The 13,264-nt window shown below is 41.0% G+C and overlaps 1 protein-coding gene across 2 annotated transcripts in view; it reads left to right on the top strand.

Moving 5' to 3' along the window:
- Vmp1 (vacuole membrane protein 1) overlaps positions 1-13,264 on the top strand; it is a 103,448-nt gene that overhangs the window by 82,956 nt on the left and 7,228 nt on the right. For both annotated transcript variants that reach the window (XM_010626721.3, XM_010626722.3), the window contains exon 10: positions 2,628-2,689. In XM_010626721.3, the coding sequence (XP_010625023.1) occupies positions 2,628-2,689 (62 nt within the window). The remainder of the gene's footprint in view (positions 1-2,627; positions 2,690-13,264) is intronic.

Genomic DNA, 13,264 nt, shown 5'->3' with positions numbered 1-13,264 from the left:
TTTTTTGGGTACCAGGGATTGAACTCAGGTCCTTGTGCTTGCAAGGCAGGCCACCGAACCACTGAGCTAAATTCCCAGCCCCTCACTATGTAGTTGATACTGATCTGGGACTCACTATGTAGCCCAGACTGGTCGCAAACTCACTGCGATCCTCCTGCCTCAGCCTCCCAAGTGCTGGGATTACAGGCGTGTGCCAACATGCCCGGCTTAACACAAGATTTTTAATAATACCATGATATTTACTTGCTTAAAATTTAAAATACCATCATAGAATTTTTAAACAATAAAATAACTATCTTTGAATAAGTAATTATCTTGCACTCTATCAGAAGATTTTTTTTTCTTTTTAGTTCTTTCTAGGGAAGAAGAGTGTTATCATTTAGCTTTTTTGGAGTCTTTGATCCCTAAGGAACAATAAGAGATTATTTCAATTCTTTCTATAATAATTCTATGGTATATAAATTTTCCTATACCTCCATTTTATACTTCTTGCATTGTAACTTTCCATAAATTATTATAAAATTGTACAGTAAGTACCCTGTCTGTGGTGACAGATGTGCAGATTATCAGACTTTTCATATTTCAGAACAACTCAAAAATAGTATTTTAGCTGGATGTGGTGGCACGTGCCTATAATCCCAGGACCTTAGGAGGTTTAGAGGATCGCAAGTTTGAGCCCAGCCTGGGCAACTTAATTTATCAAGACCCTGCCTGTCTTAGAATTTTTAAAAAGCTGCTACCACTAAAATTTTTGAAGGCATTCTAAGTAGATTTTTAAAGTTGTGATAATTCTTAATACTTCATACTTCAAAGTGCTTGCTGTAATCCTTGGATACATTTTGTAATTGTCACACTTAGAGTGGTTAATAGCTGCCTAAGAGATTAACAGCTGGAATTTGAACTCAGGTCTTTGGTTTGTCATTCAGTATTCCTGGGCTGAGAGTGTACCTCAGTGGTAAAGCACTTGCCTATCATTTGCATGGCCTTGGGTTCAATCCACAAGAAGAGAGGGAAAAAAGTACAGTATTTGCCAGGCATGGTGGTGCACACCTGTATTCCCAGCACTTCAGAGGCTGAGGCAGGAGGATCGCTGCAGGTTTAAGACCAGCCTTGGGCTACATTGTCAAGACCAGCCTGACCTATATAGTGAGATCGTGTCTCCAAAAAAAGCTCGAGAGGGTCAGAAATATTTGATATTCACTGAGGTATTCAAATGCCTAAAATAGCATCTGGTGTATGCTGAGCACTCATTAAATATTTAATAACTGAATCTGCCTAAGATTCTTCTTTCCAGTGAAGAACTCTTTTTTACCTTTTCATTCTTGAGCTTGAACCCAAGGCCTTGCACATCGAAGCAAGTGCTCTGCCACTCAGCTACATCTCCAGTCATTTTTATTTGTGACAGAGCCTCATGAAGATTCACAGGCTGGACTCAAACTTGTGATCCTCCTGCCTGAGCCTCCCCCTGACTGGGATTCCGGGTGCATCCCACCACACCCATCCTGAAGGACCCTTCTTAACGGATGACTTCTGTATCACTGCAGCACCATTAGTTACCTCTGCCCAGATCTTTTCTTCCTACTCTGCCCTTTCCCTTGTCTTCTCTGTGCACAGGAGATGACTGTTCGGTGCCTATGCCTTTTGTTTTTTTGGTGGAATCCCTCCTAGACCTCTACCATAAAAGACTCTGAGACATATGTTCTTAAATGTCTGGTACATTTTATGTCTTGCCCAGCACAATGAGTTTTGAAGCTATTACATATGAAAAGAAAATCTTGTTTTGCTTTTTAAGTAATGAAACTGCAACGATGTGAGCACTGGCTTATTTTGCATATTGGTAAATAGTGGTGATGGGACCCGTGAAAGGCAAAGCCATTGGTTCTTTGCCTTACTAAACAATTTCTATCTCCAGATTTTCAGCTTTGGCTAATAGACCCCTTTTATTAATATTTTTCCTTGTTAAATTCTCTGTAGTCATGGTCTTGTTAGCTTCATAATACACATACACTGTTTGTGTAACATTACCTTACTAGTCTTCTGTTGAAACTGTGCTTTAGTCTAACCTGCCTACTTTCCTCAAGTCTAAAATGGGTGGCTGCTAAGGACACTATTGTTATTTAGTGTCTTTCCTTTCCTTCACCTTTGGTTACGTGGGCTCAAGTAATCATTTAACCAAACGATAACAAAGCACTATAAAGAGTTTTGGATTTGGAGATTATCTAGAATTACTGATATTCAGTCAGAGAATTATTATCCATTATTAAAAGCTGAAGTAGGGCCAGGGATTTAGCTCAGTGGTTCCACCACCTGCCTTGCAAGCACAGGGACACTTTGATCCCTGGTACCAAAAAAAAAAAAAAACCACACACACACACACACGAGGAATGTGGTCATTATGTACTGTAAGAGGCATGTACCAATAAAAAATTTTTAAATAAAAACTAACAACTGAAAATAAAGCACAAACTAGGTAGCATTTAAATTAAATGGTGTATTTTTCTTTAAAAGAAATGTTAAAACTGTAGGTTGAGGCAGAGACTCGCCTTTTCTTAGTTTATTGTCAGAATTGTGAATTTATACTTTTCATTTGCTGACAGATATTTCTCTTAACTGTGTTCTCTTTGTAGAAAATCTTTGTTATTGTAACATTCAGCAAGCACATCGTGGAGCAGATGGTGGCTTTCATTGGGTGAGTGACTTTCCAGTCCACTATGACACACGTTGTCACTGCTGCCGTGGGTGTTGGAGTGGAGTAAATGTATAGACTGATTTGGGAGAGAACTTTTGAGATAGCTCTTTGTTTGTTTGAGAAACAAAAATCTTTCGCCTTATGAAACTGAAGAATTCTTATCCTATAAAAGGAAGGACGGTGTTCACTTGTCCTTGTATCACTGTAAACCAAACATCAAGTCATATATCTTTTCCTGTGTAGGAAATCAAACCCAAGGCTTTGTACATGCTTTGCAAGCATCAAGTCACATAATTCTTGATTTTAAAATACTTTTAGGGGGACTGGAGATTTAGCTCAGTGGTACCACTACCTGCCTTACAAGCACAAGGTCCCAAGCTCGATCCCCAGTACCAAAAAATATATATATATACTTTTAGGTTTTGAGTCTGTAGCCTCTCCAAAGGCATGAAAATTTCTCTGTATAAAAGACATATGTGTATCATTATAGTTTAAGAGTGTTTTAATAAAATGCTATGAGTTTGGGCCGAAATGGGATGGCACGTACATAGTTGCATTAATATAAATCTTACCATAAATTTAGTATTTTATTAAATAAAGCATGATAGGGAGGCATAATATTACCAAAATATATGAGGTATGAATCAGTTACTTCACTAAAGAAAAATTAGGACATTTTTACAAGGCGAAGCTATAAACTAGCCTGGCATGATGGCTTATGGTTGTAATCACAGCAGCCTTGGAGGCGGAGGCAGGACTAGTAGAAACTCAGACCTAGCCTGGGGATTTCAGGAGATCTCGTCTCGAAAAGGGATGGGTATGTAACTTAGAACGAAGGCCCTGGAGTTGTGCTTAGTGGTAGGATGCTTACTAACAAAAGGCCCTGAATTTGATCCTCAGAGCTGAAGGAAAAAGAAATTTTTTAAAAAAGAAAGAAAACTAGGGTTGGAGGAGTGGCTTAGGAAGTGCTCTGACCTCAGCATGAGGGGTAGAGTGCATCCCTTGGATGTATGAAGCCCTGGATTCATTGTCTAGTGCCAGGGAAAGTAAAGATTCCAGATATTGGCCAAATGTTGCATTGGAAGTAAACCCATCACCCACAATGAGAATCAGTGGCCTAAATAATGACCTCTTTTTTTTTTTTTTTTTTTTTTTTTTTAAAAAGTTTTTTTTTTTGGGGGTTTTTTTTTTTTTTTTTTTTTTTTTTTTTTAGAAAAGTTATTTATTTTGGGGGTTTTTTGTGTTGTATGTTTTTGTTTTTTTGAGACAGGGTCTTGCTATGTAGCTCAGGCTGGCCTTGAACTTGGAAGTCCTCCTGCCTCAGCCTCCCAACTACTGGGATTTCAGGCATGCACCACACCCAGCTTCAGTAATGATGTTTAGGTGTCAGTTATTTATTGCATTCTCAGAAAAGGAACTTTCTGTATCAGGAACCTCTCTACACAGCAGCATGTACGACTTGCACTTATACTTGTATTTTTACATTCCTCTTGTCTCTCTCTCTCTTTTCCTGTCTCTCTCTCTTTTCCTCTCTCTCTCTTTCTTTTTCTTTCTCTCTTATAGCTTTTTGAGATGGAGTTTTAGTACTGAGTCTTTAAATTGCCCAGGCCGAACTTGGAATTCTCCTGCTTCAGGCTCCTAAAATACCAGTATTTGAGTCATGTGCCACCACGCCCAGCTGTATTTTCACATTTGTATTTGTGGGTTTGTGGGTATATGAGGACTGCTTCTTGCTGCTAACCTGTAAGCTTCCTAATGGCAGAGAACATATCTATTTTTGTTCACCACAATGTTCGTAACACCTTGCATCTTGACTGGTGTGAAACAGGTGCTCGGCACACATCTGCTGAGTAAAATGAGCACATGTTGTCCAAATACAGATCTGCCCAACAAAAGTCAGTAGTTACTTATGTTGCCCAGATTCTACTGTTTGGTTCCCTGGCCCTTGGAGTTTTGGAGAAATTACATTATTTATCAACAGTAAATAGAAATGTAAATGCCTTTAATTTTAGAAAAATGTAATTTACTCAGAGTATCTTATGTTTTTCAAAATCAGTAGTTTGTTTGGTTTTTGGTATGGAGAGTGAACTCAGGGCATTTGCATGGAGCTACATCCCAAGCCCTCTTCATCTTTTGAGACAGGGTCCTGTGAAATCACTGTGTTGCCCAGGCTGAGTTGGAATTTGGGGCCCCCTTGCTCAGTGCCCCCAGAGCCTGGGGTTAGTGGCCAGCACCTCCGTGCCCTGCTGGGCAGTCTTTTTTTTTTAAGCTCCACGAGCATGGCCTCAGGCATTCCAGTGGTTCTGCCCTCTAAATGATAAGTTTGCATAAATTTATTCTAATATATTCAAAGCTTACCAGAGTCCAACTTCTATGGATTGAAATAGTTGGTGTCATATTTTAAAGAGTATTTTGAGGAGACAGGTGTTGGAATACCCTTGCCTTTTTCCCAGAACTGTTCACAGGGATCACCTCAGGTTCTTTTCTAGATAGTATATTAAATTCTGGAACTAATCAGACTCGGCAGGTGAGAGTGAGTGGTCTTTTTTATCAAATGCCAAAAGGTGTCTTTTTAGTGTTTGTCACTATAACATTATCTTGTAATGAGATTCTCCAGTTCAGCATGTCCTGATTTATTTTCCTGTTTTGAAATGCTTTTAAATATAGTCAGAACTAGCAAACTGGGCTGCTGACAGAGCTCTTGCCTAGCATAGGAAAGGCCCTGGATTCCATTCCCAGCATTTCAAAATAATAATATTGATAATAAAGACTACATATACTCACTGAACTGAGAATTAAGATTAACTAATGAAAAGAATGAACTTTTTTAAGATAGAATCTTACCTGTGTTGCGAAAACTGGCCTCAAACTCTCAAACTTCTGGGTTCATGTGATGTTCCTGCCTTAGCCTCCCAAGAAGCTGGGACTATAGGCATATCACCATAGTCAGCACCAAGAACAAATTTTAAGTAGATCTAAATTTTATGATAGCGTATCATTGATCAGAATAGTCAGGCATGGTGACACACTCTTATAATCCCAGTGCTATGGGAGGCTGAGGCAGGAACCTTGATCCTAGGTTCAAGAAGAGCCTGGGTAACTTGGGGGGTAGACCTACCAAGACCTGTCTCAAAATGAAAAAAGGACTGAGGATGTAGCTCAGTACGAAGGTCCAGGATTCAATCCCCAGTATGGAAAAGGAAGGAAGGAAGGGTGGGAGGGAGTGAAGGAGGAGGAAGGGATTACCAGTTTATTTCAGAAAAGACAGCGTTTGGATTGACTCATTGGATCCATTGTAGAGTTGAAAATACTGCCTCTAACTTGCTATGCAAACATTGTCCTTCATATGGTTAAAACTCCACAGGATATAGCAAGTCATCAAACTAAACAAGTTTAGAATGCTGTCTTTTAGTTTTTGTTTTATTTTGTTTGAGACAAGGTTTTAAGGTTGGCTTTGAACTCACTATGGATCTCAGGCTGGTTTTGAACTCATAGCGATCATCCTGCCTCCGCCTCCTGAGTGCTGGGATTACAGGTATGCACCACCACACCCAACTCCTAGGGTTCAATCTTTTGAAGGGTGTTTAAAACTTTGTACTCCCAATTAAGGAAGGGGTAGATTTCCATGGTAAAAACAAAACAACAAAAGATAGGCAAGAAAGTGGGGTGTGGTGGTAGATGGCTATAATTCCAGCACTCTAGGAGGCTGAGACAGGAGGACCTCAAATTCCAGCCTAGCATAGGCATCTTGGTGACTTAATGAGATCCTGTCTCAGAAATAGAGGAGCTGGGGATGTAGCTCCTTGTGAAGGCTCTGGGGTTCAATCCTCAGTAACAAAACAAAACAGCACTGGCTTTGGACAAATCTAGATTGGAATTTGAGATCCACCGCAGGGCAGTTATTTACTTTCTCTCTGTATCTGCTTCTAGTTGCTATTCTTTCAAACTTTTTTAAGTAGCATTTTTTCTCCGATTCAGGAGGCCTCTGATAACCTTTCCAAGTCTAGTCAAAATGTATAATGTTTTGTAACCAACTATTTTACAGTTTAGTTGAAATACACTCCTATTAGTGAGTTACTCTTCCAAAGCATGTGGATTTTTAAATGCCTTTTTCAAATTTGATATTGTCTGTGTTCTCAAGTTATTTCCATAGTTCCTCCTGACTGGATGAAAAGGCTGGCAGCTAAGTGCTGTGTAAGGGTTGAAGGAAAGCCCACCTCTCCTTAAAGTATCCCTCTTACTTCACTCCTTGATCACTAAAATGCCTTCATTGAAGACAAGGCTCTTATCCAAGATGATACTACTAAGAATTGTTTGTTTGTTTGTTTGTTTGTTTGTTTTTGGTGTTTTGAGACAGGGTCTCACTATATAGTTGACACTGACCTGGAACTCACTATGTAGCCCAGGCTGGTCTCGAACTCACAGCGATCCTCCTGCCTCAGCCTCCTGAGTGCTGGGATTACAGGCATGCGCCACCACGCCCGGCTTTTTGTCCATTTTAATGGAAACAGTCACCTTGTATTTTGATCATACCACATACATTATTCCTGTAGGTGACTTTCCCCTCTCCTGTTGGTGGATATTTGGATGGGCTCCCTGTTTCTGCCATTTTGAATAATGCCCTGACATGCATGACTTTAGTCGGTGTAGGTATGGACATAGGAAAGAGCCTAAGACAATGATGAAAGGGACAATGCAGTAGAGGGAAAGGTGAATAAAAAGAGATATAGGAACCAGGCATGGTGGCACCTGCCTATAATCCCAGCACTCTGGGAGGCTGAGGCAGGAAATAGCAGGTTTCACAAATTAGCAGCATAGTGAGACTTCACAAAAAGTAAAATGGGCTGAGACTATAATTCATTGTGAAGATCCTGGGTTCAATGCCTAGTACCCAAAAAAAAGAGACATTGGGCATAAGCAAGATACTCTGGTGTTCTGGGCAAATCCACACCACAGTTGTAGGGCAAGGTGTTTGCTCTCCCCAGGTAGAAGGGAAGGCGTTACTGTCGGCAGTTAGGCCTTGGGAGATTAGGAGCAGTATCCATTTCACAGAGGTTTCAGTGTGGTGCCGGCACCTACCCCAAAGGGCTTCTGTTCTCTGAGTGTGGAGTGACCTAGCTGAATGTAATGCCCTAAGTGTGCCTTTGACCTGAGATATTTTTAGTACAATACATCACCCTGTGACCATTTTAAGATCCCAGAGACAGTTCGGGCCCTTCCCAAAATTTAAATAGTTCAGCCCCTGTCAGAAACAGTTAGATTTATTTCTTGAACAATTCCGGAAAGTACTTGCCAGTGTTGTCATGTTTAAGGGAAGATGTCCTTATTAACTATTTCTAAGTTGAAGGGTTGGTCTAGTTGTGTGTGTAAAACTGAATGGATATAATTAATCAGGTATGTATTCTGAGAGAGGTTAGAATATAAACAGTAGCCTTCTAGTTTAAAGTAAGTGTAGCAGGTGGATAAGGAAAGAGTTCTAAAAACCTTAAAGGCATGTAATGTTTTTTCACTTTTTAAAATAAGTCAGGCAATAGAATCAGAACCAAGAAGCTTAGAGCTTGAAAGGCAGTTTTATGTTTGTTGTGGTCTTTTCTTTTTAATTACAATTTAATATTTTAATTTGACTTTCTTCATTGAGAGAAGTCTGCACTTATTTCTTAAAAAACATAACCAAATCTAACTTTTAACATCATGTTAGAATGACATTTTCCAGTATTTTCACCAAATCGAGGATGAGAATGCCCAGAAAATAACATTAAGCATATGACTCGCAACAAACCGTATGCAGAACATTGGCCCATTGTCAGGCTGCCAGGGTCTTATTGGAAGGCAGAGTCCACAGTTTCACCACACAAGAAAAGTTTCCAGAACTCAAGCATTGAGCTGGGGGATGGGATTGGCTGGAACAGGGACTTTTTACCAGATACAGAATGTTCCAAGCTCTTCTCTGCTGCCTCATTTCTGAGTTGACTTGATGTTTGACCTCAGCGTGGGGCTGGCTGTGGCCAGAGAAATCATTTCACCCATGAGTAATTAAGCGCTTGAATCTGAATGTTGCTCCTTGTTCCTCACCCTATGCAAAATGGCTAGAATGAGCTATGTGAGCCAGGACTTTTCCTTCTACAGAAAGAAGACCTGTCCTTTCATTTAAAGATTCAAATATTCTCAGAGAAACATTGATCATTATAAAATGATTAGGAAAGGTTATGGAAGTGTAGAACACAAACATTTGTATGAGGGCACACGGAGTATAAGGCCTCCGGGGTGGAGACACAGTTGTACACTCTGATTTTAACACGACTTCCTGCTGCGATTCAGGAAGGCTTCCTTTTCAGTCTTCGGTCATTCACATACCCTTCTCTCTTGCCCCTCAACCCTTCTCTGTCTGTCATAGATACTGGGTGGCACCATAGACTGTTAGTATGAAGAACTTAAGGTTGACCGTCACTGGAGCATTTCAGCAGGATGATGAAAGTTTAAACCCAGTCATACTGGACTCCACAGAAGTGTGAGGGAAAGGAAAACGCAAGTCATTCCTGATACTTTTAACTGTTCCATACATATTTGCTGACTAAACAATCCGTTTGTTCATTGATAGGAGAATCCACTATGTGCTGTAGGTTGAGGCAAAGACTAGGGAAGAAAAGAAAATACGTATGAGGGGCTGGAGGTGTGGCTCCGTGGTAGAGCTCTTGTAGAGCTTGTGCAAGGTCCTCCAGCGCCACAATAAAAAAAAGAAAATACAAATTTATGTTTAAAAAGAAAAAAAAAGCCAGTATGATGGTGCGCTCCTGTAATCCCAGCGCTCGTGGAAGCTGAGGCAGGAGGAAAGATGGCTGCAAGTTTGAGTTCGAGGCCAGCCTGGGCTACACAGTGAGTTTAAGGGCAGCCTGTGTAATACGGTGGGACCCTGTCGAAAGAAAGAGAGAGAGAGAGAGACAGAGCAGGCAGGCTGGCTGGGGGAAGGAAATTAAAATTTAGTAAGCATCCACTGGGTCAGATGTTTTACAAAGACTTTGATTTATTGTGCATTAAAGCTTTGAGGTGATACTCTTAAGTGAGATAAATAGGACACACATGTAAACACCGAATAGTTTCTCTGGTGTGAGAAACTGAAAGCGTAAATAAGGACTCAAAGGTATACTAGGTAATGTGAAATAGGAAGAAAAGGGACGAAGGGGAAAGGGAAACCGGAGGGGAAGGGAAAGGAAAGAAGGGAATGAAGGGCCGGGGACTTGGCTCAGCGGTTCCGCTGCCTGCCTCGCAAGCGCAAGGGCCCGAGTTCCATCCCCGGTGCCAAAACACTGAGAGAAGGGAATGGAGTTAATATGAGAAATTGAAAAAAATGGAAACAAAGTCTTTGTAGATAGAGAGGGCTGGAAGGGTTGTAGGGAAGGCAGGGAGATGGGGAGAAAATAAGAACCAAGATGGATTATGTAAAGGAGCAAATTTCCAGTGGTGAATGTCATTGTATTGGATACCTTAAATGTACCAATAAAATTAGTTTTTTCCGGGGATTTAGCTCAGTGGTTCCGCCGCCTGCCTCACAAGCACAAGGACCTGAGTTTGATCCCCCATACCAAAAAACAACCCTGTGGTGTGCAGCTCACTAGAGTCAGCGTGGATTCATGTCTGGCCCCTTGCTGACTCACACACCCCTGTGTGCAGCTGCCTTCGCTGCTGGCGAGAGACCTCCTGCTTTCTCTGCTGCACAGCACCCTTCTAAATAGAAGTTTCTTCGGGGCATAGAATACTTTCTTCCCTTGAATATCTACTAGTATGTAGTGATTTTCTGCCTAGTTACTCTTTGGAGTAAGTAGTTAATAATACTTTGCATTAATTCTTTTTCCCTTGCTCATCATCATGCCACTTTCCATGATCTGGAAACCAGTAAGCCGCCTCTCATCTCACCTTGAATTTAAAATTCTGCAGGGCCGGGGATTTAGCTCAGTGGTTCCACCACCTGCCTCGAAAGCACGAAGACCTGAGTTCAATCCCCAGTACCAAAAAAACATAGAACTCTGCAAACAGTGCTTTATTCTTGACCTTTGGGTTTACCGGTCCCTACTGCTGACTTTTCATTCCTATAACTCAGTGGGTCTTCAAGCCAGACACAGATTTGTTATTGCAAAAAAGCTGCCACCAGGCTATCATTTTCTATAAATGAAATCAGTTGGCTTTTAACAGAGCCCTTTTTGGCAGCCACGCAGTTTGACTTGGTTTCTTCGACTCTGACCTCGTTTATTCACATAAGTGCCTGCTTGGCTCCTGCTGCTCAGGTCTGTATTTGAGACAGGATTTTGGTTTTTAGAGCGGCTCTTTAATGATGGTTTGTTTTAAGGAGTAGCAGCTAATTATAAGGAAGCCCTTACTTCCATTGTGATTCTTACAAAAAATGATTCCAAATGTTCCAAAGCAAGGACAATTGCAAATTCTCTGGTGTTTGAGGTTTTCTGTGAGGCAGTAGCAGCCACACACCTAAAATGTCTGGAGAAAGCAGTGGTCTTCCTTGTATCTAGCCGCAAAAAATGGCTAGTGTCCAGTGTTTATAATACCATCCAGTGCACAGTGGTTTGAACTGAGTACAAAAGAGGTTGTAATCATTTGAGAGGGGCACAGAGGCAAGTAAAATTCAAGATGTTTTAATCCCAAATCCTGATGTTGAATCAGAAAGAATTTTGGAAGGTTCCAGAGAGACTATCAGTCAAACTCTTGTGTACATGAGAAAGTCATAGATCGTTCTTCAAGACAGCACAGAACTTTCATGCTGAATTCAGTTCACACGGGGTGTTCTTTCAGGACCGCGGGATGTAAAGAAACTGGATTTAGGTGGGCTACCACATTTCTGATCCAAAAGAAGTAGAATACATGAGTTACCAGTTTCTTTTTCTGAAAAATATTAAGCTTTGTAGATTCATAGACAATGTTCAGTTAAATGGTAAAGATTTCATTCCGGTCACACAGAATTACTGGATCTCATTTTCACAAAGTTAAACATAAGTTGATTTTCAGTGAGCACAGTTCACTCACTTATCCTGGATCAATTAGGTAACCACTGGCGTCTCTCCCACCCTCTCCCCTAAGCTCTGAGGGCAGCACGGTTATAAATACTGATGAGAGTCAGCATGAGACAGATGCCCTTTGGCTTCTTCAGAAAGATTGTGTGATAAATCTCCCCCACCCTCTCTGAGCAGTCTACCTTAGGAGGAATCTATCATTGTTGAATCAGGTCCGGGAGTCTGAGGTCCATTCTGACTCACTGTGAATAGAGCTCTAGTATTGGTTGGTCCCCAGGGAAACTGGTGGTTAAATACTGTGAGAATCTTTATCAGACAGGAAATGACAACTCATTAAAATACTAACCGTTAAGCCTGTTTAGATCACCGACTAGGGGGTGAGGAGGAAATTTTAACCCTACAGTGTTTGACTAAGGCACACATTTCTAAAAACAGAATTATCTACAAAAATTGTTACCAAGAAAGGGAGTTGCAAGTTGATCTTGTTGAGCTTCTGCCACACTGTTGCCTTTTGTACAGAAGACAGATCACCATGTAATGGGATAGGACAGGGAGGACATTTTATTTCATCCCTGGAAATACAGGTCGCCGCTAACCTTAAACATCAAACGCCTCCTCCTCCTCAGAAGAGTCTCTTGGCTTCAGTTAGAAGAGGACCTTTTTCAGTTTCAGCCTCCAGTTCTGTGCACCTTCCTGAGCCAAATCTCAAATGACAGAAGAATTTTCTGGAGTCAGAAAATAAATTTGATTTATGGATTTGCATATAGTCACCCTCATTCAGTCAAGACCATTCATAAAGCCTTGATACTTAGAATACAATTAAAGATGGTAACTGAGCACAAGGTTTGCGGGGGAGCTGTAGCAGGGTTCTGGGGATCCAACCCACAGTCTTGTAACACTTCGTCCCCGGCCTTTTTTAAAATTTTGTTTTAAAATAAAGTTATTAAATTGCAGACTGGCAGGCCGGGAATTTAGCTCAGTGGTCCCGCCACCTGGCTCAAAAGCACAAGGACCTGAGTTCAATCCCCGGTACAGAAAAAAACCAAAAACAAATTGCAGACTGGCCTCAAACTTGAGATCCTCCAGCTGAGCATGGCAGTGCACACCTGAATCCCTGTGGGAGGCCGAGGCAGGAGGATCTCAAGTTAAAAGCCCAGTCTAGGCAACTTAATGAGACCTTGTTTTAAAAATAAAAATGGGGAGGTCTGGGGATTTAGCTCAGTGCCGCCGCCTGCCTTGCAAGTGCAAAGACCCGAGTTCGATCCCTGGTACCAAAAAAAAAAAAATTTTTTTTTTAAATAAATAAATAAAAATGGGGGCCAGGGATTTAGCTCAGTGGTTCCACTGCCTGCCTCACAAGTACATGGTCCCAAATTTGATCCCTGGTGCCAAAATAAATAAACAAACAAAATAAAAATTTTTTAAAAGTCAAGAATTATTGTGCATGCCTGTCCTCCCAGCTACTCCAGACATTGAGGCAGAATTGCAAGTTCAAGCTTAGCTTGGGCAATTTGGTGAAATCCTGTCTCAAAAAAAAAAAAAAAAAAAAAAAAAAAAC

This window comes from Fukomys damarensis, unplaced genomic scaffold (genome assembly GCF_012274545.1).
Source record: "Fukomys damarensis isolate Sample0158 unplaced genomic scaffold, DMR_v1.0_HiC HiC_scaffold_13, whole genome shotgun sequence".
NCBI lineage: Eukaryota > Metazoa > Chordata > Mammalia > Rodentia > Bathyergidae > Fukomys > Fukomys damarensis.
Note: the sequence above shows the minus strand (reverse complement) of the source record. Positions and strands in the feature narration are given on the sequence as shown.